This window comes from Amblyomma mixtum, chromosome 2, assembly GCF_055824585.1.
Source record: "Amblyomma mixtum isolate Tamu chromosome 2, ASM5582458v1, whole genome shotgun sequence".
In the NCBI taxonomy this organism is placed as follows: domain Eukaryota; kingdom Metazoa; phylum Arthropoda; class Arachnida; order Ixodida; family Ixodidae; genus Amblyomma; species Amblyomma mixtum.
Window position 1 is genome coordinate 196,394,666 of NC_143013.1, and position 26,433 is coordinate 196,421,098.

General features: G+C 45.9%; 1 protein-coding gene across 1 annotated transcript; it reads left to right on the plus strand.

The window, feature by feature from the left end:
* The first annotated feature begins 8,476 nt into the window (after positions 1-8,476).
* Positions 8,477-24,544, plus strand: LOC149362057 (uncharacterized). The gene is made up of 7 exons (XM_089568215.1): positions 8,477-10,649; positions 10,733-10,774; positions 12,881-12,967; positions 14,649-14,896; positions 17,006-17,120; positions 17,718-18,001; positions 24,536-24,544. The coding sequence occupies exons 1-7, from the start codon at positions 10,541-10,543 to the stop codon at positions 24,542-24,544; spliced, it is 894 nt and encodes a 297-aa protein (XP_089424341.1). The 5' UTR covers positions 8,477-10,540.
* The last annotated feature ends 1,889 nt before the right edge of the window (positions 24,545-26,433 follow it).

Genomic DNA, 26,433 nt, shown 5'->3' on the forward strand with positions numbered 1-26,433 from the left:
CAGACAGGCGGTATGGAGGGCTATCCATGCCGGCCCTCACTCGATGTGAGGTACCAGGTTGAGTTAGCGAAGGCGCGCTTAGCGGACCTTCAGGCTCAACTCGCGAAAGTGAATGGCGGAAAGGCGCTGCTTCGTGAGGAAGAACCTCAGGAGGTTAAGTATGTCTTGAAGGTAATCGAAGCCAGACGCCAGCAGGTAGAGCTCGAGATTTCTAAGATCAAGGAGTCTAGGAGAGCTAGCCAACTAGCCAGGGAGAACTGCTCCGAGTCCCGAGCAGAGAGGTCGCCAATGCTGGAAGGCAAAGGCATATGCCTGTCAAGCACAGGTGAGGAAAACAGCCAGGCAGATGTAAAAAGTGAGCCAGATTTCTGCGAAGCTGGAATCGCAGTTGAAAGTATCGTGACGGAACGCAGCGTCGCGGTATTAGAGGCGGTGAACGCGCACTCCAAGGATCCGGCCGCCCAGGTTAGCTCTACCCCAAATGACACCAGGGACGCGGACGCGAGTTCAGGATTGTTGGAAGTCACTCTGACAATTCCAAAAACGCGGTCTCAGGCGGGCTGCGAAAAAGAGCATTTCGTTCAGCAGGGGGCGGTCGGTGAGGACAGACGTCAGATCGGCGAGCGAGTGAAAGGAGGAAGTCTGGCGTCGCCGCAACCGCACACTGTGTCGGGCATAGGGTATGAAGTGCCCCATAGCGTTGATAGTGGCAGGAGCGTTCCATCCGAGGCAAAGAACGAAGGTTGGCCTGATGGGCCGACGGGACCGAGCGCCACGCATTTGTTGAACGCACTCGACGTGTGTCCCACCGGTCCTTGGAGGACAAGGAGATGCGTGGCGAGTTGCCACAAAACATATTCGGATCAAGCGACTGCGAGAGAGCTCATGCAGCCTCAGACTATGCCACGAAGCCGGCAAGCGCCGATCAGGCACGGAGCGGCGGTTTCAAAGTTTGCTCGTGCAGTAAAGGTGCAGATGGCCCCGGGCGAGGTGGAGTGGCAGGAGGCAGGTCCGTGGCTTTCAAATTGAAAGTCGGTTCGAGGAACAGTACGCTCCGGGCTGCGGTATGTCAAATTAGATGTAGCAAAGCCGGCCGCACTGTTATAGTTAGACTGGACAAGGCTAATGCTCCTTACGCAGTACGCTGTTCGTACTGGTGCGCCGGAGAGAGCGTTCCCTTAGGGGCGTCGCATAGTCAAAGATTTGGACTTATCGAGGATCAGGACGTTGTTTTCGATCCTGGAGGGCAGCAATTTTTGAATTCTTGCCCTGCTGTGGCACCAGCCTAATGAGCCGAGTGGCAGTTAGGCGTTAATTGTGTTGAGACGCGTAGTGGCTCGAACGCACACAAGGACGCTCGGTGCGACTAAGGAGGCTCACGTGGCCACTTACGGACGTCGTGCGAGTGCTACTGAACGCTCTAGTTGCGAGTGTCGGTGTGTGTGTCGAGCAGGACGCGGGTGTGCATGCTGGTGAACTGAGTGCAACGCACCAACTTGGACGCTGTGTTACGGCGCACGGCAGGCATGCCACTGGGTGTATTTTAGTGTGCAATTTGCTTGTTTTCTTGGTGCCCGTAAGCATTTTCTGTAATGTGTTGGTGCGCGTGTGCATTGTTTTGCTTTTGGTTTTGTCGCTGCCAGTACTTGTGTAGCTGCGGTATGTCACCCACAGGGTGGTTTTGTGACCCGTACCGATACCTTCTTTTTATAATTCTAAAAGTGGCATTTGAGCCCTTTGTAGAATCTTGGGGGGGGGGGGGGGGGCGTGGAAGGTATCGGTAGCGTTCGCGGGGGTCATTGGAACGCGGCTGGGGGCACTCAAAGCGGAGCGTCTCCTTTCTTGGAACGCGGCCGCTCGCGAACGCGCCGGGAAGTACGGGTGTCCACCCGACACGTGGTACCGAGCACGGATGTGTATTTGTGTTCTATTTTTATTTTGTGGTGGAGGGAATGTTCTCTGCACGTACTGGCACGACCGTGCGTTTGTATTTGTGGAAAGGGCGTTTTGCCCTACGGAAGCTGGAGGGCTGGCCAGGCTCTCGATAAACCAATCATGTGAACATCGTAACATGATTGGAAGCCACCAAATGTGGGCCGGGCCTTTAGGTCTTTAAAACCGGGCCCCGGAGCTGGAAGCGGGGTTCTGGGCTAAGGTGAGATGCAACGCATCTTCGGCAACGCCGAGTAGGGGCCTCCCCTAGTATTAGCCAGATCCACCATTTTGTTGTTTGGTTTGTCCTTTGTGCCGTCAATTTGTCTCTAGTGCCTTAACTTGTATCTATTGTAAATTGATGTACATAAACTGTACATAAGTTTTCCCTTTATCCCTGCATCTCTATTCATCGAGAGACTGTCTCTGACGGGGCACCCCTGGTGCGAAGAAAGAAGCTTCAGTCTTCCAGTTGGAACAAACCGTCTCTGGCGGGGCACCGCTGGTGCAATAAGGCAGACGAAAGAACCTGTGAAACTTTAGTCAGGTAATAAACGATACTATTGGCATTTTTTTCAGAGAGAAGGATCGTAATGCACCACACAATGGTTTGTTGCAGTTGTTTAAAAAGATCGGTGTTGCGCCTTCTTCCATTTCCAAATTTCTGCGAAGTATATTTCATACTCTCTTAAATAGATTGTAGAAAAAGTGGACTAAAGGGTGCAGTTTTCTTGGAACGGGTTAGCGGGAGAATTCCTTGCTCTGCGTCACTTTAAATGTGCGAATTTTCTTCCACGAAATTTCTATCATGCAGGCCCTTGTCATTCTCGATTGTGTTTTCTTATCACCGGGTGTAGCTGACAAGGCGTTCTTGGCAATAGAAAGAGAACGAAAGGTGGTTTTAGGCGTTTGCCACACAAAGAAAAAGGAGTGCCCATGGACAACGACACATGACCCAAGCAGCACATGACATCGGTCCAATGTAGGATCTGAGTTGGCAAACGACAGCCCTGTGAAGGCCCCGCGTTGCCTCTGTTCTCCCAGCCTTGGCTCAGCCATTTTTAGAAGTTGGCAGCATTGGACCACTTTCTCAGACGTTCTCCCAGCCTTGGCTCAGCCATTTTTAGAAGTTGGCAGTATTGGTCCAGTTTCTCAGACGTTTTCCCCGCCTTGGCTCAGCCATTTTTAGAAGTTGGTAGTATTGGACCAATTTCTCGGGCGTTTCACCCGCCTTGGCTCAGCCATTTTTAGAAGTTGGCAGTATTGGACCACTTTCTCGAATGTTTCCCCTGCATTGACTTTGCCATATTTAGAAGCTGGCCAATTCCTGCAATAGGCAACGCAACTTTGAAGTGCCGACTGCTATGGAGCATCATGCAGTTGCTATTGTGACTTCTTGGTTTTCTCAATTGCGGCGATAGGCGCGATATATATAAATATATAGCTCGCACATTGTTAATTATTTATAAGCATATATAGTCCGGGGCGTAGATAATGATATCTTCGTAAAAACCCGCATAACCTCCTGTGAGATTTTTTAAATCTCAGTTTTTTAAACTAAAATATGCAAAGTTGCATGCATGCATGCGATTATTTCCCCCTTTAAGGTTGTGGTCTTCGTTCTGTGTAAATGTAAAAAGTCCAGTCGTGCAATGAAAGAATGCGAGTCGGAGAAACATACATGCAGCACCGATTTTCAGGCCTGAATTTCAAAAACTATAAATAGCATTTTATAAAAATAACTTCTCGACTCTAACGTTAAATACGCTGTACCTTGATGTGCTTGGGCGTCGCAGTTAATGCGGTATACCTGCAGAACAGCACCAAAACATATATGCATGGCGCAACGTGTCGGGCACTCCATTAAAGCAGGAATGGGTAAACAGTAACGTGCGTTTGCTCCATGATAGGACAGCGCTGACCATGCGCTTATATAAGAGATAACGTTACATCGTCTGCGGGAACTCGAATTGGAAGAATGCGAAGGCATTGCGCCTCCACGGTACTCGTTCTCTCCCTTTGCCTCGTATGCAGCCCATATGAGTTATATGTGTCAGTATATGTGCCTCATATGAACACATATAGGCTTCATACGAGTTCATATGTGCCTCGTTTGACTCATATGGGCACCATATGAACCATGTGTCGACAAATGCGCCTCGTATCAGCACATATACTTCATACGAGTTCATGTGTGTCACAAATTAATGTCTCGTATGAACGCGTATAGGCTGCGTACGAGCTCATATATATACGCGTCACAAATGTCACAGATGAACACATCTGCTGCATATATAGTAGTTCACGCGCTACGGAAAGGTGACTTGTATGGATTACATATGTGGCATACCTTAACTGACACGCGACACTCGTGCGTACACAAGAGCTCCGATATGCACCGTATCAGCTTACATCAATCTCGTGCGAAACACATAGCCGCTGATGAGTGCCTCTCATAGAGTGGGCCTTGCTGTTTGAAACACGCGGAAAAGAAGGGATGAACAAGCGATTAACAAGTGCCCAACCAACGCATAAAAAAAACTCTTGGCCTGTTTCAAATATTTTTCTCCTTGATTCTCTGCTTGTGCCCTCCTGTTGTAAACCGCGCCTATCCAAACAGTATGACGTTAGGTGTTTCCAATGTGCTTGGACAAACGTTCAGCCAGAAGGCAAACGTTGCCTTCTGGGCTTAGTTGAGCTAATAACGCCAGGTATTTTCATGCAAGAGCTCCGACTGTAGTTAACAATATGTGCGCAATGAGAGTACTACGATCAATGGTGCAGGCGCTGTGAAAATTAAAATACATACAAATATCAGATCTTTCAGTGCTTATCACAGAGCACATCAAGATCCATTGGAAGTGCAATCGGCTGTAGTTCAGCTCCTTATACCTTAAAAATAAACATTTGTCCTCGCACCTAACCGTCGAATTCTGAAGTAGTGGGAAGCATAGCATAAGTCTTGTCATCGAAATGTAAAGCAGTTTTTGCCATGCCGGCAGTGGTGTAGTGGGTAGTGTAGTGAGCTGTAGATCTCTAGGTCGTTGGTTCGAATCCGGAACGGCGCGTAGTTTTTTTTTCGCGTCCGAATTTTTTTTTTACTTTCTTTAGTTTACTAACTTCAATGGAAGCTATTTTATTGTTAATTGCCTTATAATTCCACCCCAGCCCTTCCCTTTCCTTTCCCAAAAATTGTAAACCAGACACATATGACACATACGAGATATTCCATAATCATACGAGATATTCCATAATCTCGTATGGACCAGACACATATGACACATATATACGAGATTTTTCGATAGGGACGTATTAATCGCTATCGGTTAATCGTCTTCATATTGATTACGGTCATAGATTTCAATCACGCGTCTTCAGCGCGCACTTCGCTTCTGCGTCGCGTGGTTGCTTCGGACGGTAGCAAGAGTTGGGGGGTGCGTACGTCGACTGATGTTTCGGAGTGCGATCGTTTCCTGCCGCCTTGATCCAAGCTTGAAGACGTAGATGCGACCGGCCGTTGTGAAATACCGAGATCTTGCAAGATCTCACGGTATTCTTTTTCAACGATACGGTACTTGCGTTGCTTTGCATTCATGGCGAAATGCAGAAGCTTTGCGGTGAAAGACGAGGACCGCAACAGCCGCACAAAGGGACAGCAGACAGGCAGTACGACCAACACCTCCACACCACAAAAGAAAAACAAGCGCGAGCACTCGCGGCATGACTCGCGGGCAGGGTTGCCGTTGGGAACATTTTAAAAGGAGCCAAAACTTGAGCTGAAAGTAGTCAAAAGTAGCCATGCCATTCCATCTTAGCTGTCGCGTAAAATAAGATGTTTTGCTCATTAATAAATTGAAGTGTAAAAAAATTGATAAAAATTATTCTTGGCGGTGTTGTCAACACTAAGCTTCAAAGAAATTTTTCGAAACTAAACGTGTATTTATCCACCGCTTTACGCATAAACGTAGGCATCCGCTCTCGCTCCCACGTGCGTTCCAAGCCAATCCCAATCCATAGCTTGTGGTCATTTTTCGTTTGGACGTTTGGCAGCAAAGCGCGCGCTTGTGAATTTTTATTTCTTCAAGCTTTTTGAAGTTTGGTGGCGGCACGCGTGAGTCACCGAGGGGAACCAGGAGGCACTGCTTGCGTAAGTATACATTCTGTCCTTTTTCCCTTTCATGTTAGTTGTCAGCTAATATTTACTTGTGAACTTGTCAAGAGTGAGGACAATGAGCACGCCTCGTGTGTCGCCCCTTTATCTAACTTGTCTGTACGCATCTGTCAGCAGTTGTCTTTTGATTAACTCAGCGGCGCATTGCAAGGTGTAACTGCGTGTAAGGGTTGGGGTAATATGAAGTAACACACACGTACACGAAGGGAAGCGCTTCTAAATGTCGTGTGTGTTTGTGTGTTCCTTCATCAGGGTGAACGCACTATCCCGGCAAATCTTGTTGGCGCATTGCTTCTGAGAGGGTTTGTTTCTCACGGCACATCGTACATTTATGTACGTGTATAGATATTATGAGCATGATCGCAATGACAGTCGTCACGTGGTTACGGCGCTCGGCTGCTGACTCGAAATACGCGGGTTCGATCCCGGCTGCGGCGGTCGAATTTCGATGGAGGCGAAATTCTAGAGGCCCGTGTATTGTGCGCGATATCGGTGCACTCTAAAGAACCCCAGGTGGTCGAAATTTCCGGAGCCGTTCTCTGCGGCGCCCCCCATGACCAACCAGTTGCCAAGTGCGATGCAGTTGAGTGTTTTTCATCGCCAATTTTTGCTTTTGTGAGGCTAATCGCTTGGTTCAGGCATGCATGTCAGACGTCATAGAGTCGCAGCCTGCATGCCTTGTGCTTGATTGACAAATGCTTCCATGGCAGTGTTGACATTGTTGCGTTGCGAGTCTCCGAGCGATGAGAGAAATGTGACAAGAACAGGATGAATGAACACAATTCTTCTGCACTGCCAGAAGTAATGCTGCTCCTGCCAGTGATCGGTTACAGAAAAAAAATTTAGAGTACTTTTTATTTATGTGTGTCCCTTCCCGCTACTCAGAGCCTTGTATTACAAAGTCTAGATCAGTGTGACTCTACATATAGCGAGTGCTAGTTTCGAGCTCGCTAATTGAACGCGCTTGTTTTCTCTCTTCCTCATTTGGTCAATCTTGCGTTTTACTGGTTTCTTTTTTCATCACTATGCTCCTGGTAGACTGCACTCAGTTTGATGTTCAATGCAGTGAAGTTGCACGCCACTATTGCTGGCTGTTATTTGGTTCACATGACAGCAGGCACAGAAATATTGTTTAAAGGGACACTGAGGAGAAATTGAAGTTGGCTTGTATCGACAGAATACCAGCTCCTGATTACAAAAACGCCACTCATACTGACAACAAAGCTCTTGTAACGTAGAAAAGAGCAAGAACCAAAATACAGGTATCGCCGCCACAGGCCAAACTCACAAGTACAAGCGTGATGAGATCATAGAACAAAACAGTGTTGCTAGAACGAATGGTTCTAGCAACACCAGGAACCGAGAAACCATGCATCACTGAGGCGCAGCCAATGCATGCGCAAATCTCCTTGACGTCGCCAGATGGCGACACGTGCCCGGCTGCTACGCGCGCTCCTGAAGCATCGGGACAAATCAGCGCCTGTTTTCCGGCGGTAGGCGGGCTCCCGGTATTCCGCTAGCGGTAACAAGGTACACGGTATGCTAAAGGTGTCTATTTGCAAGAACTTCGTTGACGACTTCGAGAACGAGATCCATCGTAACGCTGGCAAAACGCCAGCGCAAACGTAATCGAAGCGACTGTAGCGACGGCCGCAATAGCCGATAGATGCCTTCAACGTGCGGCCGGCGGTAGCTTTCTTTTCGGCTGCTGCTAGGCCGCACTGCTGGCAGCCAGAAATCACGGAGTCTGCGTTACGTCATGTGCACGTCATGTTTCACGTCTCTTAGTCCTCTGTCGTCATAGACGAATCCCAAGTTTGAATCAGAGCGGCGGGAAAAACTTTTTCAACTTCGAATCCAAATTTCTTAGAAATAAATGCATCTTTCGCTGCCGGCCAAGTGGCAACAAAGCCATGACATGCCGAACTATCGGATTTTACTATAAAAAAAAATATTAATAGTGCTCTCCTCAGTGTCCCTTTAAATAAGTCCCAAATTGCAGGCGCTCGTGACACTTGTAACTCTCAACTCATGAAAGTTCAGAAGTGCGTTGCGAATAGAACGAGATGGTTGTAAGAGTACCTGTCAGTTGTCATGGTAGTGTGAAGTTTTCGGCACCCAAACAGGCAAGTGCCAGTAGAGTATGGCACAGACAGTGTCTGGTAAAAATCCTTGTTTCCCCATTAATCTTTTGTCGTGCTTCCTCTGTGCAGCATGTCAAAACCATTCGCTGTGGTGAAGTTTCCTCTTGAGGACGACTGCCTTGCAGTCGTTCCTGTCGGATGGCTCACAGAGACAAAAGAAGAGTGCTACTGGCCTGTGGCCAGGAGCTCGGAGGTGACGCGGCTCGCAAAAGCTGAGGCCGAGCAGCTCTCGGAGGGGAGTGGATGCGTTGCCCAGTGGTCGTCGTTACCACTTGCCATAAGTAGTCTTATTGCAGACATATTGATGGTAGCTTCATCAGCGATTGTAAAGGCCTCTTTGCTAGATTCTGTGAGTCTGCACCTCTGCATGGCTAAATTACGACTAAGAAGTCATGTTGATAGCCACCGCTTAGCCAGCTGTCAAAAAGAGGAGCAGAATGAACTGTTAGCTATTGCACTTGTAAGCTGATGAACTACTTCTGAAACTCATTAGTGCCTTGTTTTTGAAGACCTCTAGTTCCCAGAATTAGTGCTGCACTCAGTATGCTTAATAATATTTAGTACAGAAAGGTTTAGTATGGTAATTTTTTTTTTTTTTGCATTATGAAACATTTTTTGGCACACAAAAAGCACAGACAAGGAAAGAGCACACAATACAAATGCCAGACATCAATTGATGCTTTGCGTTATGTGCTCTTTCCTCATCCATGTTTGTTGTGCACTGAGACAGTGTTTCATAATGCAAATTCAGAACCAACTCATCCAGCTGTTTACATTTAGTTCAGTTTGAATTGTTAGCCTGTCGCAGTGGCTGAGTGGTCCATGCTGCTGAGCCGAGGGCCCAGGTTACATCCTGTCTGTGGTGAAATGGAGCAGTGCAGAATGCGCTTGTGCTCTGTAATATCAGTGCATGTTAAACAACCCCATGTGGTCTAAATTAATCTGGAGTCTTCCGCTACGTCATTCTTCATAGCTTAAAGCTGTTAAATCCTAGGAACCAGAATCACACTTTAAATTGTAAATAAAACAATGCTTCTGCCACATGAGTGTTTCACAGGCTTTCAAACTGATAGTCTGTTGGCCTGAGTGTTGCTATACAGGCAGCTGAACGGGCATCAAGTCAGCAAAGCAGCCCTCGGACATATTTTGTAGTGACAATTCTGTTAAGTATGGATACGTGTTTAATTATGAGGAATTATGTGAGTTAGTTTTTGGAACCCATAGTTTGTACGAGATTTTGGTGAATGGTATTGAGGGTGCCTAAGACTGTATGCTGTTTGGGCAATTAAATATGTGCTCTCGAAAGTCTGCCAGTTTCCTTTCATAAGGTTTCTGATATAAACAGCAAGCTTCTTGTGGTAAGCGGCCGTGATGGTTAGCAGTCTATGATTGAGGAAGGAAGGACCCGTGCTCTCACTGTAATGTAAGTTATCAATCGCTCGTACAGCTGTTTTTTGTAAAGTAAGTACTTTCACAAAATTGGTTGAGGTATCGTTCCCCAGATCAACAAACAATATTGTACATGCGAAAAGACTAGAGAGAAATAAATTTGTAGTTTGAATTTTCGAGGCAGTATTGTGCGAAATTTATTTAGGATACCAACAGAGCGAGCCATTTTAGTGCAAACGTAGTTTACACGATCTGTCCAGAGTAAATGTTCTTCAAAAATGACTCCAAGGAACATTGTAGAGCTGACACGAGTTATAGGAGCTTGCTCGAAGTAAATTTGGAAGTTGTTCGGAACTTCCTTATTTTTGGCTCTAAACAGTATGTACTTTGTTTTCCTGACATTAAGTTCTAACCTATTTGATTTTAACCAAACAGACAATTGGGATAACCAACTATTAGAGGCTGCTTGCAAAATATTACTATCTTGCCCTGAAAAAAATACCTTAGTATCGTCTGCATAGATTATAATGTTGTCTGCTGGATGAAGGTTGACGATATCATTAATATATAATAAGAACAACGTTGGTCCTAGAACGGAGCCCTGTGGCACACCAGACACAATCTGACCGATCCCAGATGAAATACCGTTAATGATAGTTGTTTGAGATCGGTTGTCAAGGTAGCTATCAAATAAGGTTAAAGGAACGCCGTGTATTCCATAACAATGCATTTTTTCAAGCAATATCTTATGGTTAACCGAGTCAAACGCTTTCCTCATATCAAGGAATATGCCAACTGTTAGCAGTTTATTTTCTATGTTTTCAATTAGCTTTTCTTTGATTTCCAGTAAGGCGGCCTCAGTTGTTTTGTTTTTTTGAAATCCGTACTGTTGCTTGGAGATGACATGGTTTTTGTCGAGATATTGAGAATGTTTGCAGGATCCTACAAGAGCTCCGAAAAAAAGGTGCGGCGCTACGAGTTCACTTCAGCCCTAGAAAGCTCGGCAGTTTCTGGTAATTGAAATTCTCATATTTATTTATTGATGAGAAATTATTTTGCATACTCAACAAGACGTTCATGTGCAATTCTTATTTAGGAAATGAGGGCCACAACGATGTTGTACAGCTGCCGTCACCACGTAAGACATGAATTCTCATTTGTTAAGCCGCCACGGTGGCTCAGTGGTTACGGCGCTCGGCTGCTGACCCCAAAGACTCTGGTTCGATCCCGGCCAAGGCGGTCGAATTTTGATGGAGGCGAAATTCTAGAGGCCCGTGTGCTGTGCGATGTCAGTGCACGTTGAAGAACCCCAGGTGGTCGAAATTTCTGGAGCCCTTCACTACGGCGTCCCTCATAGCCTGAGTCGCCTTTGGATGTTAACCGCCTTAAAACTAAAACACCATTTCTCATTTCTATTTAATGTAAGGTCGACATTGTGTTAGTTTTGATTGGGGATTTATGGTAGTATGCTTGCAAAATCTGGGAAAAAAACTCCACCGTAGCTAATTGCACTTGCAGAGAAATGGAGCGTGCTCAGACTTGGCATCAGCTTTTTACATTTGCCATGCTCTCAGATCAGCAGTGAATCTGCCAGTAACCATTTGGTGGCAAACTCTCTTACCCACGTTAACAGTACTGCGAACAGGTTTCTATTCACATGACATATATTCCGCTCTCTGTGTTTGGTTTCGCCATGACAGTTTCTTTTGTGTCCTTAAATGTACCGTATTTTCCAGTGTATAAGACGCACCCGCCATATATGCAGGCTGTAATTGAAAAAGTTGCTATATAAGACGCACCCCAGTTTTCCCAGTTGGGCTAGTGAGGATCAATTAAACACGCTTGCGCGACCATCACGAAATTCACCGTACTTGTGAGAAATTCTTAAGCAACGCTAAGTGGTCGAAAAAGGCAACACTCACGCCATTCCTGCCCACGTTTTGGAAAAAAGAAAGAAAAACGAAAAAACTCTCCCACATGTCCATAAGAACATTTTATTTCTACTTAAAACCTTGGAAGTCTTCACCTTCGGATGCGCTATCAAAAAGTTCGCCCATTTCTGGTGGCAACGCGACTGAAATATTCTCTTCGCACTACGTACATGGAGCAAACAAAGTGGCAAAGGGTGGCTGAAAAAAGAACGCCGGCTTGTCCTGGCTTGTCTTGACAATGGCGAGAAGCGTGATTGTCGTCATCTTTTGGCATTTCACATTACTTTTGCTTGGGGCCTCCGAAACGGTGGTGTGTTTGTGATCCCGGAAGTCGTCATCCCCGTCGTTTCATGATAAAGTTCACCTAAAAAAAGTTGCGCACGGTGGTCCCCGTATTGAAGTATTAACCGTGTTACAACCGCTTCATTGCTAGTGATATTTTTTCGGTAAAAAAGGCTTGAACATGAACCTGAGTAATTTCTGAACTCTCTAAAAAAAAAACGAAAAATTCGCATATAAGACGCACCCTTGTATAGGACGCACCAGCAAGATTTTTGAAAAAAGCCGCGTCTTATACACCGGAAAATACGGTACCAATGCACCATGCTGGTGCATGAGAAATGTAATTATTGAAGTACTATAGACACATATTTAAAAAATTGAAAACTGATTTTTCAGGAAAGAAAGTGGTGCAGTAATTCTCTCACATTTCGGTGGACATTCATAAGAGAAGGGATAAAGGAGGGAGTGTGAGAAGAAAGGAAGAAGGAGGTGCCGTAGCGCCCTGGGATAATTTCAGCCGACTGGGGATCTTTAACGTGCACTGACATCGCACAGCACACGGGCACCTCTTGCGTTTCGCCTCCATCGAAACGCGCCGCCGCAGTCGGATCACAACGTTCTTTTATGTGTCATAGGTATCTGCATGATGTGACATTGTTTGTCACGTCAACTACTTGTCATGGAGGTGTCGGTTTTGATGGGTTTTGAATTCTGAAGTCTTTGTACAGCCTGTGATTGAAACCAAATTAAAATATCTTTTCGGCCAAAGGAAGTGTTACTATTGCCTGGGGGGCATCTCTATATAACCAGGAATTTGTTTCTGAACTTCGTAATTTTGTGTCTATTGTGTTTTAAAAAGATCACCTGTATGAAAAACAGCCTGGCCATGCAACTGTTCTGTCCCTTCTACAAAAATATCCTGAAGTAGCATTTCTGCATTCAATTAGGATAGAAATGTGACATTGTGGTTGTACACAGTAGTGTGTTCTGTACTTCCTGGATTGCCATCAATGACGCATGTTCATCTCCAGCCCCACTGAATCACGCTGGGGAGAGCGTGAACGAAAACAGTGCGCCACCCAGCAAGCTGGAGGGGTCGACAGCTGGGACTGTTGATGGTGAGATTTTCACTTTGTTTACTTTTGTGCAAAAAGAGAAATGCAAGCCAAACATGGGGACACAGTGAGAGGACAGAACAAATGCTGCTTGTCCCGTCTTTTCACTGTGTTCCTTTCTTTTAATTACACTCCTATTTTGTCTAGTATCAAGTGACACAACAAAATATAGAAGCTAGATCTTCTTTGCCTTAAAGAAAAACAGAGCAAATTTTAAATTTCTCATTGTACCTGCTGCTGCCGAGCAGCAGTCAACAGGCCCAGAAAGACCTAGAGAATATACTTATTCAGGAAGATATTTGCACGGAGTTCTCCTCAGTGGCTCTTGAAACGGTGCTAGGAGCACATTTCTAGTTTCAAACTATGTGCTTTAAAAGGGGTCACTCTGAAAATCATCACATGTATTTCTCAAAAACGATTGTATTGAACTGAAGTGGTACTGGAATTTACAACCTAGTACTTCCATTGCTTTCTCCTCTTGTGATTCATAGTGGAGTGGTTGTGTGCCCTTCCCAAGAGCTGTATGTTGTGCTTTTGTTGCGTTCTTTTGGATCCTGGCATTTCTGTTGCCTCTCTCGGCCTACATCACCACCAGGAAGCCACTCCTACGAATTGCACTCTACACAGTAGTCCCATGTTCTGTGCATTTGTTTCCTTACCAGCATAATTTGGTCGCTTGGTCGCGGTTGGTCAGCAAGGCCCATATTGTAATTTTTCATTGTCTTTCAAAGTATTTTAAAAGTTTACTGGTTGGAAGTCAATGCAGTGCCTTGGATGCAGCGAAATGTGCTGAAAAAAAATTAATTGCGCTATCACAAAGCTCCCATAAAGGGTGCTGAAGAAGATAAGCAGCCAATAATGGCATGCTCTGAAGGAGGACCTCTTGCTTAGGAAAGAACTGGACAGCCTAACTGCCTTGTGGAGCACATCAGCTGGCTCCTAGTCTTGTCTTGCCTGCAGCAAAATGGATGCGTGGTAAGAGATAAATGTGACCTTGTTTTATTTCTCAACAGTTTGGGACCTCCTGTGCCTAGCAAGAAACATTTGGTCCACCTCTTTGTTGCATTTCGCTTGTCAGCTAAGGGCTATAATTCCATAAGGGCTATCTTTGTTGCAGTTTTAATGCATTGATCCCTGCCAGCACTTGCAGTTAGAACAGATGTCTACCTCCAGCATTTTGGCCAATGTGGGTTTTGCCGTGAGCAATACTTTCCAAATGGTGCAATGCTATATTAAGGGCACAGGCCTGCTCTGCTTTCTCGCTTCTCATGACACTGGAAGAATCCATTTGCGACTAACTGCTGCCATCTCTGCCATGGTGCAATAGCAGTGGAAATGCCCATGAAGCAATGTAAAAATTGGCGAAGCTCATAGACTGAGAAGTCCTTTACACAACAAGGCTGCAGGTTCTGTGCTAGCTATCACACATAGAGCAGCTCCATTTCACCTAGGTGTTTGTCAGTGCATGGTGACATTTATGGCATTTAAATTAGGCTAGCAAGGAATAGAACATGAATTAGAAGTGTCCTGGAGGATAAAAACTGGGGGAAGTTTAGGAGCATAGTACAGAGTGTGTTGCTGCCTACTGTTAGCCTCATACTGTTCTTTATTGTACCTCAGTGCGCAAATGATATTATTGCGCCCAGGTTAACCCTGCTCTGACTGAAATTGTTGATTGCTTCAGTTTCAGCTACCCTGCTGAAGCTGATGTGCCTGGTGCTGGAGGTCCGACAGCAGCATCGCGACTTAATGCAGCGGTTACAAAGGCTGGAGGATCACGTGCTGCTGCGGTCGGACCGGCAGCTGGAGCAGAGGACTCGGCCAGTGTCCCCCTCGCCACCGCCTCCCACCCTTGCACTGCCCGCATTCTCCCCCGAGGAGTTGGACACTGTGGAAGCTGCCGTCCAGGACGACAGCGTGGCTGCTGGACTGGTGATTTAATGTTTCTGATAATTCGTGTCTGGAAAAAATGAATGCCTACTAACGAATTGCATGAATAATGTAATTCCGAGGTTTGTGAAGAAATCTTGAGCTCCAAGAGTATTTGCATGCCGTGCTCTGTGAATAACATGCTCTTCATAGATATAATTCCTACTGTTGTGCTGGAGTGTGCTGTCACAGTGTGTTTTGTTAATGTAAATGTCTTGTTCATGAAAGTTGCTTGCTGATATACACACTGGCTGTTTCAGTGAACATTTTCAGGAATTCCTAAGAATAGGGAGTTCAAAATAGAAGAAATATTTGCAGGTACACACGCACAGTTATGCAGTAAATTATGTCCACCACTGCTGAGAGATCGTTCCTCCAAAAAAAAAATTGTTTTCCCATATCGAACTTGCGCTTCTTTAGGAATTTTTGAGAGTGTTCACTGGAACGCCCTGTCGATTCCTTGTGTGGTGAGATTTACTGTTGGAAGCAAAAGTGGTACGCAATGCCCAGCCGGTAGCAGAGCTTGCAAAAACTGCATCACGTGTTGGGACAGCTGTTAGGGGACCCTCTTTATCTGCTCTTTGGCTCCTATCAATTTGTTGGGCTCAGTAGCAGTGCTGAACATGTGGCGCTCGCAATATTGCTTACGGCAAGTGCCAGTTGTCACATGTTTCAGCCACGCAATGCAAAGAAAATGCCACCTGCGAGACTGCTGTCGCATCAGAGCGTTTAGGCGAGAAGGAGCGCTAAACAGCAAACCAAGCTACTGATGCTGGTTCTGTGCGAAGCATTGCACCTGTCACATCTTGTAGTAGCTTGGTATTTGGCGGTGCAGTCACAGGCTTTTTTGGGGCAGTTGCTCTCAGATGGTGTCACTCAATGTCATTCGATGTAGTTTTCCAGAGCTCTGCCGGTGGCCGGTCGTTGCATAACAGACTTGGTGCCAACAAATTTTTTTTCTCAGTCAAATATTTCTGTGATTACATTATTGTTTTACATCGATCAACAGCAAAAAAAAAATCCCCTATGCTTTTGTTGCCTGTGGCTGCCTTTCTTCGTATGTGTCTCATAACGAGCCCCTCATTTTCCTTACATTTGTCATTTATTGTTGTGCTGTTTTAATTTAGTTCAGCAGTGGACTTTGTAGCTAACATTAAGGATGTTGTAAGGTCTGTTTTACAGGAAGCTGAGCTTTCGGTTAATATACTGTTGCATGAACTGCTGTGAACACAGCTGGAAGTTGGTCCTCTCTCAGCGCGTCTTTAATTTCGGCTAGGTTTCCCAAATAATGGGGCAGCTTTAACCCACCTCTTCCCTGTCTTTTGCTCACATTATGCACATTTCATTACTTAATCTGCTGCCAAAAACAAGCAACATCGTTTAATTAAATGTGGTTGCTAAGCACGCAGCTTTACTCAGGTGCTTGGGGATTTAAATAAGCGCCCTTTGTATAGCATTAATTAGACTGCTCAATTTCAGGGTAGTCAGCCCCGCCATGGTGGCTCAGTGGTTAGGGCACTCGACTGCTGAACCCAAAGACTCAGGTTCAAACCCAGCCGTGATGGCCAGTTTTCCATGGAGGCGAAAAGCAAGGCGCCCGTGTGCAGTGTGATGTCAGTGGCGCATGTTAAAGACCCCACGTGGTCGAAACTTCCGGAGCCCTCCACTATGGTGTCCCTCATCATAGCCTGAGTCACTTTGGAACTTTAAGTTCTACAAACCAAATCAATTTTAGCGTAACGGCTGTGCAGAGAAAACACATCCAGCACATAGATATCTGCAAAAAGTATTATAGTTATAATATAATAATGTCCAAGATGCAAAGCATAATGGGTAGGAGTTGGCCACCTTTGCTTAATCGCTAAAGTTTCCCTGCTCTTAGTAAACTGGGAAAAAAAAGAATGTCCATATTGGTGGTGGTGCTTTCTGCTGGTAGCAACTAGTCAAGCTATTGTATCATACAGAAATTATGCATTATGATTGTAGGTACTCGCATGGGCTGTTGACAGGTAGTCACACAATTGTCTTAGCTATTCGATTCTGCTAAACTAAATGAAATTATAATTGATGTTTTTGCCTAATAGCTTGTGCACCTGTGGTGTTTCTTTTCAGCGAAAGCAGCTGGTCCGCCTGGGGGGCAAGGGCCTGAGGGAGGTGGGCTCCAACATAATGACCGCCATCATGGGGGTGGCTGTACAGAGGATGTACAGCCTCCATGGCCGCAAGGGCAAGTGGTCATTTATTGCCCTGAAGTTTTGCAAGGTGCCAACAGGTATGTTGTTGCAGTAGCTTTTAAATGAATTTTAAAAGATGAGTGGAAGAACATGCACCAGGTTCTGCTGCACTTTGTTTTCTTTTCTTCTTTTCAGTTGATACTTTACCAGTTTTCTTTTTCATTACAGGTGAATATTTTGTTACTGTTTTTATGGGGGTAGTCATCTGCAGTTTTCTTCCATGTGCATCTGAAGATATATGAGTCAGCAGATGCCTTTCAAAGAAAGCCCTCCCATCAGTCACATCCATCTCTTGTCATGGATCGTAGTCGTGCCTTGTATCTGCCAGCCATTTGTGCTCCCATATGTTAGTAGTGCAAAGTGGTCGACCGTGATGTCGCAGCAGCTTTATACAGTTGGTTAGAAGCGCTTTCAGGTGGATTTTCTCCTCAAGTTGTATTTGGATACTGTAGTCCTTTCATTTTGGCACGCACTTTGAGTTAACATGTACTTGTGGCCTTTTCTGTTTTCTCTGTTGCTGAAATAATCTTGATTTCTGTTAACGAGCAAACTTTTTCTGCTGGCCTAAAATGAACGCTTATCTTATGCAGATGCCATCTGTGAGAAGACGGGGGCGGATGTGGTGGAAGCGCAGGGGTTTATTAGGAAGTGGTTGCCAGGTTCGGTGGACCGTGGCGGCGGACGCAAAAGGCGTTTTGCCGAAGCGTTTCTGCCAAGTACCGCTGCCGGCCTGGCAACCAATGCGAGCCCCTGTGCTTCAGCCCCCAGCACAGTGCCCTCCCTTCCCCAAGCGGCCCCCACCTCCCAGAAATCCTCCTCCCGCAAGGCCCTGGCTCCTTCCCAAGGTCCCGCCTCCTGCGCGTCCCCAGCCACGGTGCCTAATTATTTAATAAATTGTTTCTCAGTTGGATTCTTTCGTTGCCTCATTTTGTTGTGCATGTGTATAGAAGAGATGATTGCAGCTTTGCAATGCCAAAACCCATGGCTTTCCCAATGCGAACATTAACTGGAATGTGAATATTCGCTGAACTGGAAATGCAATGGCATAAACTTCGGGCAAGCGTTAGCAGAAAGGCTGAACAGTGGCCTAATTGTGGTATGTCAAGCCGGTGTTGGTAGAGCAGCTGAAAGTGGGTACAATAGCGGCATGAATGTCGGTTCAGTGTTGGTAGAGCGGCTGAACAGTGGTCTGATAGTGGCATGAATGTCGGTTCAGTGTTGGTAGAGTGGCTGAAAGTGGGTACAATAGCGGCGTGAATGTCGGTTGAGTGTTGGTAGAGCGGCTGAACAGTGGTCTGAGAGTGGCATGAATGTCGGTTCAGTGTTGGTAGAGCGGCTGAACAGTGGTCTGATAGTGGCATGAATGTCGGTTCAGTGTTGGTAGAGCGGCTGAACAGTGGTCTGAGAGTGGCATGAATGTCGGTTCAGTGTTGGTAGAGCGGCTGAACAGTGGTCTGATAGTGGCATGAATGTCGGTTCAGTGTTGGTCCGAACATCAGGCCAAGGTTGGAAAAAGTAACTTTTTGCCCCAATGCCGACGTCGGTACGACTTTCGAGCCGGGTTTGACCAGCATTATGCCAGCGTCGGTCCATTGTTGGTGTGCTGCTTGGGGAATTGAGCACGGTTCAGATTTTCTGGAAATATACGGGAAGGCGGCAAGACGACAGGTTTGTGGACAAGCGTAGCATCAAAAGTCATTATTGTGGGTGTGCATCGGCGCTATAAATACACGTGTTCGTTTAACTTAATAACCCAGGCAGCACAACAACATTGGCCGAACGTCGCGCAAGTGTTGGCAAAACTTGGCACGAACATCGGTCCTACACTGGCATTTGGGCCGAGCGCTACCACTTCACACATTGGCCTTACTTTCATGCCAGTTTTGGGCCAACGCTCGGCCGATCAAGCGGCCAACGCAGTCCCGATGTTCGTTCTGCAGCATGGACCAGCAAAGGTCTCATACTGGCATCCAACTTTCAAACATTGGTAGCCAACTTTCAAACATTGGTAGCCAGCTTTCGAATAATGGTTTCCAGCTTTCGAATATTGGCATCCAGCTTTCGAATAATGGTTTCCAGCTTTCGAATAATGGCATCCAGCTTTCGAACGCTGGCACATGCAATTAACCCACTCGCCAATGACCGGCACTGTGGATAAATGTACATACATAACATTCTACCTAGCAAATATTCATAAATGAGGGTGCGAAAGAATTCCAGAAAAAAGACCCGTCTATTGCTTTGAGTTACAAGAATCACGCTTCTAGCGCACACAGGATGGTTTGCGCTACCACCAGCCACCCTGGGGAGTAAAGAAAAGGGGCCCAAGAGCATGGTGGCCGAGGCTGTGGGAAAACAATTTATTTTCAAGTTTGGTGAGTGCCGATCAGGTTGGGCAAAACATCTGGGCAAGCTGCTGCGGCACGGCTAAGGCATCCATAAAATGCTCAACGGAGCTGTCCTCCAGTGAACTGATTAGTCATATCCGAAGTAATCGTTGCACTCCACTTGCAAGGGGGCTGCTGGACTGCATTCAAACAAATTCCTCGTCCAGTTCTTGCACGATGGCCTCACGAAGTGCCAAGCCTGCAAAGAGATGCATGATGTCATGGTAAGTTGAATTATGGCCATCACAGAACAAAAACAAACATAACAAAGATAACACCGAATTTTGTGAAACACAGTAATCGTGAAGACACTAGCAACATATTTTACAGGATAATTTTTAATTTATTCTTAAGAACCAGCCCCACATTAGTTGCACAAAGTGGAATTTAATTTACTAAACTTCCCTTACACCAAATGGTTTAATTTAGTTTAATGCGTCGTGTCGCACTCCCAGTAAATATATTCAATGCGAGATAAGGAAATTAATGTGATATTGAAAACAGATTAATGTATTATTTTGTTTTAATATCATAACTTATGTCTCTAAATTGCGAGGTAATTTTTTATTCAAGTAAATATGCACAGGTTGTAGCGTCTCTTCCACATGGACGTCAAAACAACATTTTTGATTAGTTTTATTTAATGGGGTCAAAAATGCGGCTTGCGACTTTTGACGAAATACGCTGAACGCAAGGAACTCAGGGCACCTTTGTTTTACCTTAGTTGCTTCGCATGCATGCTATAGTTGGATTCGAAACTGCAACTTGAAAACCGCACAAAAATACTAGTCTGATAGTCTAGAGTAATGCCCTTTTTCATTGCGAGAGAACTTGGGCAAAAGCTTTAACCAGTAATTGCGGATTTTCTATTGAGTCTGCAAGAGTAGAAGGCAAAAAGAAACACTACGGAAGTATTACACATATCCTTACCAACTAGTCTGCAGTGGAAAATTAATTAAGCGGTTCTGATTTCCGTCGTGCATAAGCGGTAAAGGACATATTCCCGAATGCATCCTATCTCAATTCATATGAGTTCAAACCCGCTGTTAGCCAAAGTAGTGAATCTTTAGTGAGTTCATCTCACCAAAGACGAAAAATTAAATTCTCACCATTCGGCCACAATTCCACTGCGCACGACGTCAAGCAAGCCATTTCGCAATGAGAGTGGGTACACAGAAGTCGTCCTCGTGCTTTTTGGCTCGATCTCTTCTCCTGCCGAAAAAATAAAGGAGCATGTAGTCAAAGCAACATTTACTACAAAAACCACTTTAACTTCCAGACGTATATCAAGATAAAAGAGTTTTAGTACTTACAAAAGATCTTGCAGGCGGTACGAACAGCGTCGGAGCTCTCCTAATATATGAGTGTGGCTTTTCGCGTGCGCAGACTATGAACGGTGCTAGCTCGAGTGTGCATGCATTTTCGTCGCGTTGGTTTGCACGTGGTTGAGCTCCGCCGTGCAGTCAAGAATGTCTTATTGTGATGAGTCGCGCGGTTCCAAGACGAGCAGTGGAGACGATGGTGTGTGTGTGGGGGGGGGGGGGGTTGGCTGGAGGGGAGAGAGGAATTTTCCTTTACACAGGTTTTGTGGTTCCGAGAAAAGTCCTCGAGCTGAAAGGTGGAGACAGGGAGGTGGAGGAACAGCGAAGCGCGTAGCTGCGCGCGAGGGAAAACAGGTTTGAGAAAGTGACAACCAAAAAGAAAAAATAGCGCTTCGCGGGGTGGGGGGTTAGCCCGCTACCTGGAAAAGGGCACGGCCGGGAGAACAGGTGGGGAGATATTGGAATTGAAGACTTGAAAGAGAGAGGGAAAGAGGCCAAAACACGTGAAAAGGGTTTGGAATTTTTGGAGAATGAGTCACATGGCCACAGGCAGTACAGAAAGCAATATCTACAAGAGACAAGTGGATGGGAAACACGGAAGCGTCAAAGTATTGCTACAAAGCTGCAGCAAAAGCCTGAAAATTTTGAAGTGAAAAACTTGGAGCTTCAAGATGCATTTCGCCAAAACGACTTGAGACACTCGCGTATTTTGTGGGGCCGTATGATGTGGCTTCTGTTAGTTCAAGATAGCTTAAAATGTTACCACATAATAACAAAAATATAAAGCAAAAAAAAATATCCAAGCAGAATGCGCGCTCTTTCATAGTTTCATGTACCGTACATGCGCCAAACAAGCTAGGTTAACATGCGTCTAACGCCAGTTGTCAGTCCATTTATTCAGTGGTCGTCGAAGAATCCTCAAATTGTTTGTTGGTGTGGAAGTTTCGCGCAAAAAAGCAAAAACAAACAAAGGCATGTTGAATTGTGGTTCGCAATTACTTTCGACGGTTTTCATCAATAAAGGTCATGTTCGAAAGAAAAAAAAAACTTGCGAGTAAATATGCAAGGACGTGAGCAAGAGCTATATTGCCCCCAATGCAAATTACGCAACAGAAGAATAAAATGGTCAAAAACAACAATTTCCAACACAACGATTTGCAGAAAAGGAAGGAAATAGCAAATCAGAAAATACGGGAAAGGCGCAATCACAGGGCACGACGTAGGGAAGCGTAGGAATCGCTTAGCACGTGTCCGCGTGCGTTTATGAAGCACCCGCCTAATATTTCACGAGCGCAACGCATAATTCGAAATTACGAGGCGACTGCTTCGTTTCTGGACGTTGCCAAAACTGAGCACAATTTCGGTTTAGCGAATGCACTTGCGCTAATCTATTACGTTTGTATCGCGATCTCCCTGAAGCAGACACCAGCTGCGCACTGCGGCAGTGAATTCCTAGAGCGAATAAAAAAAAGTGATTTTGTTATTCCCAAAATTTAATCAAATGAAACTTATTTGATTTTTGTTGAAGGCACCTGTTCACAATTTTTGTTGAAGGCGTCTCGGGTGTAATCTGAACGTTAATTCTGATCAACAGGACTTCGATCGCAATTCTAAACGTATTATTGCTGCTCACTGCGCAACCAGAGTGCAGTTTTTCCAACGGAATCATGGGTAGCTTTGCTCACAAACTGCAAAAGTGTTCGCTTAAAATATAATAATAAATAAAACCAAATCTTTGAACTCGCATGTTTTAGCGCGTTCGAAAATTATGAACTGCCGATATGGTACTCGACAATAAAATTAATTTTGAACCCATTTTAATGGATGACACAATGTTTACCAACGTTTGCCATTATACTTTGAACACTGGATAAGCGGTGGTAATCCTAGGCCAATATAGCCAGCTCCCGGAAATGGCATAGCCAATTCTGGCAAAGAGTGGAACAACACTGGCTAACATGGCCCATGATAGCCATGATTCGATGATGGCACAGCCAGCAATGGCAAACAGTGGGGCAATCCTGGCTAACCTGGCCCATGATAGCCAGGATCTAATGAGGGCTCAGCCAATACTGGTAAAGCGACGGACAACCAGGGCCATTGTTGGATGTGCTAAGGAGTGGCACAACCAATATCGGATGCTCACTGGCAACTCTGGGCCTAGTTAGGGCCACGCTTTGCCAGTGGATTTCCAATATTGGCCCGCCGTCGTGTGCTACCTGGGAAGCAGCATTTTCAATGAGGGGCACAGATGCTCGTTATCCTCTTTTTCCTGGGCATTGTAAAAAGGAGAACTGTTTCTTATTTTGCATATTTCCAACACAGTAAAAGACTACATCGTCAGAACATGGAATACTTTAAGGAAGACACATGAAATCTGGGGCCGGACGCCAAAACCGGTGTTCCGGCGCGCTCGAAGTCAAGTAGCACGCCTTGCGACCACTGAATATGCTATGGGGGTTGAGCCCCGGCATTGGTCTAGCGGACCGCTGGCAGGAGCACTCCAGCGACGACTTCAGGATATGCAAGAGCGAAGCGTAACGCAATTCGTGCTGTTTAATCCATCTATTTAGATGTATATGTTAGCTAAGTCATTGCACTTAGAGTGGCCCTGGGCTACTGTTCCTACACCACGTCACGGTCCATTTCAAAACTCGCCGACGATCGCCCCACTCCATCGCATGAATTCAATTTTGACGCGTACAGACAGCACTAACATTCATCTGCCTTTGACACTAGCACAAATTTGCACCTTCCGTTTGGGAAGAAAGCTTTATCTAAAATGTGACTAAAGATCTTTTGAGATCCCCGGAGTGGTGAGTGGTAGACACCAATTCGGGGACCCTAAAGAAACGCAGGTAGGGGGGGTACCAGTTGATTAGAAGGGGTTGCAGGGAAGGGGGTATGTGAAAAAGGAAAGTTTTCAGTTTACTGGGCTGTCCAGGGCTTAGTTTCACGACACACCCAGGTCAACTTGTAATTCACCAAGCCCGATATCTAAACATCACACTCTTCCTTCTAACTTCAAGTTGCTAGGTTCCTTTCTGCCTTCCTTCAATCCCCATTCCCAGTAAAATATTGTAACGGCCTCTCTCTTATCAACTTTTCTGGGAAATAGCACCTGAGAAAGGGAAACGCCCACTGCTATTTGATTCAGTTTCATCATCTTTTCCTTCTCTGTTAGACGTGTCGCATTCCGAAGCCTTGATTTCACCCTGATTCATTTTCTTCAAAGGACGCATATGACTTGCCGCACGAAGCTGTTCCTACGCTTATGTCGTGTGAATGAGAACCAGGTGGATTAGTTGTGCTGAGAACTTGTCGACGAACTGCTGTGCGTGCGGACGAGTGCTTTGGCGGTGCAGAGGTAGGTGCTGTGTGCGCTCCTATTTTTTCATCCGTCAGCGTTGGCAACGAGCAGACCGTCGGCCTTTTTCGCTCTGTAAACCTCACTATTATGGGTGCGATTTTGTCTTTCTGTGCCTTTAATCTGTGCACAGCTTCAAGTGAGTGTTTTTCAGGCACCGGCAGATCAAGCTTGCTGCTAAGGTCCACTAGGACCTGGTAGAGATCCTGGTCCTCTGCTTCTTGAAAGCCGTGTATTTCAATATTCTTCCGTCTCGAATATTGTTCTCCACTTTTTCATCGTTCCCTGAGCTTTGCGATTTCGTTATCTTTTTCTTGCATGTTTTGTTGCAGTTCTTGTGAGGTTTTCTTGAATTCAGCAATTTCGTTCTGCTGATCTTTCACCTTTGTCGGGAGGTCTTCAAACCTAGCTGCTAAAAATCCAGTTGACTTCTCAATGGCCTCAGTTGTGTTGCACTGGTTATCTACCTTTCTTTCCATGTTTTCAAGCCTACCCAAGACTTCCAATATCTTCTGGTTTAGATCACCAATCAGCCTAGCCAAAGAGCTGTGCTCACTTGACTCAGACAGTGCTTTTTTTCTGCGCTCTTCCGCATCACTGCTATCTGAATCAGTTTCATCACCTTTTCCTTCTCTGTTACACGTGTCACATTCCGAAGCCTTGATTTCACCCTGATTCATTTTCGTCAAAGGACGCGTATGACTTGCCGCACGAAGCTGTTCCTACGCTTATGTCGTGTGAATGAGAACCAGGTGGATTGGTTGTGCTGAGATCTTGTCGACGAACTGCTGTGGGTGCGGACGAGTGCGTTGGCGGTGCAGAGGTAGGTGCTGTGTGCGCTCCTTTTTTTTTTCTCCGTCGGCGTTGGCAACGAGCAGACCGTCGGCTTCGGACAACCGAAGGGCAGCAAATCCACGCGTCGAGTGGCTGAGGCCATCGGCAAAGTAGGGGATATGAAGGGATTGGAGCACTTCCCAGTGAACCCAGAGGAAAAGGCGGCGGCGAAAGCGACCTTATGCGATCACGGCACCATCCCCGGCGTCGTTGGCTCCGTCGACAGCGTGCTTATTGCAGTCAATGCGCCGCGGGGTGATGCCGGAAACAAGGCAGAATTCTTGAGCCGCACAGGAATTTACGGGGTGAACACCATGATCTTGAATAGACCGCCTTTTTGACCGCCGGCGTTCGCAAGCCGGAACCTCTACTTTGCAAGCTGACGACTGAGTATGTGTGTCTCCTTTCTCGTAGATCTGCGACGCTAGTCTGAAAACCCCTCGCTGCCCGTGATCTTGCTATGATGCGTTTTTGTGACGCAACCGGTGGCTGCGTCCGAAGCTGGAGTGAGGACTGCTGAAGGATGGAGGGCTTCTGCTGGGTAAGCAGCCACAAAGCCCTGTCGATCATCGGGCTACCTCGACAACATATATCAAGGTACAATGCTGCACAGTGGCTCATACCTAGCTTCAAGAATGAGGCGTGCTAGTTATACGCTGTAATAGTACCCACAATGACATCGTATTGTATTTTTGTCTAATTACTTTTATTAACGGGACAGAGGCACAAGAAACATTATTTAAAAAAAATAATCGTATTTACTGACTAAACGCAAAGGCAAAAAGTGTGTATACATCATTTTATTAGTGTTGTGTACGACATCATAGGCTATAACGCTGCCCCGCCGCGGTGGCTCAGTGGTTACGGCGCTCGGCTGCTGACCCGAAAGACGTGTTCGAAGGCTAAATTATTGAGGCCCAATTGCTGTGCGATGTCAGTGCACGTTAAAGAACCCCAAGCGGTAGAAATTTCCTGAGCCCTTCAATACAACGTCCCTCATAGCGTGAGTTGCTTCGTGACGTTAAACCCCAATAAACCAAACCTAATAAACCAAACTGAGCTACGAGGCTATGTTACAGAGGTACTGCTTAGTCTTTTTCTGCACGCATGTGAATGTCATGCTCAGTATTTCGTCTGTGGGTTGCTTGGTATAACCCATTCATTACATAGACAACTAAGCGCTTCACTGCACATTTTGGTTGTGCAGGAGACCACGGGTATCCACTGTAGCCGTGGCTTGTCACGCCAGTGTCGGGACTTCCTGGTGCAAACTCGGCAGAAGGGCAGTGCAACGCAGCACATGCAACAATGCGATGTTTTGTGGAACTCTGTATTGGTGTCTTTAAAAGCCGATTCGGGAGCAAGCAGAGTAACCGGACACCACTACAAGCCGAAC

Bases quoted from the DNA above. Each gene is read 5' to 3' on its own strand.
- LOC149362057 (XM_089568215.1), top strand. From the start codon at position 10,541: ATGGTTTTTGTCGAGATATTGAGAATGTTTGCAGGATCCTACAAGAGC. The intron at 10,650-10,732 runs GTAATTGAAATT...ATTCTTATTTAG, and splicing joins AGAAAGCTCGGCAGTTTCTG to GAAATGAGGGCCACAACGAT. The intron at 14,897-17,005 runs GTGATTTAATGT...GTTTCTTTTCAG, and splicing joins ACAGCGTGGCTGCTGGACTG to CGAAAGCAGCTGGTCCGCCT.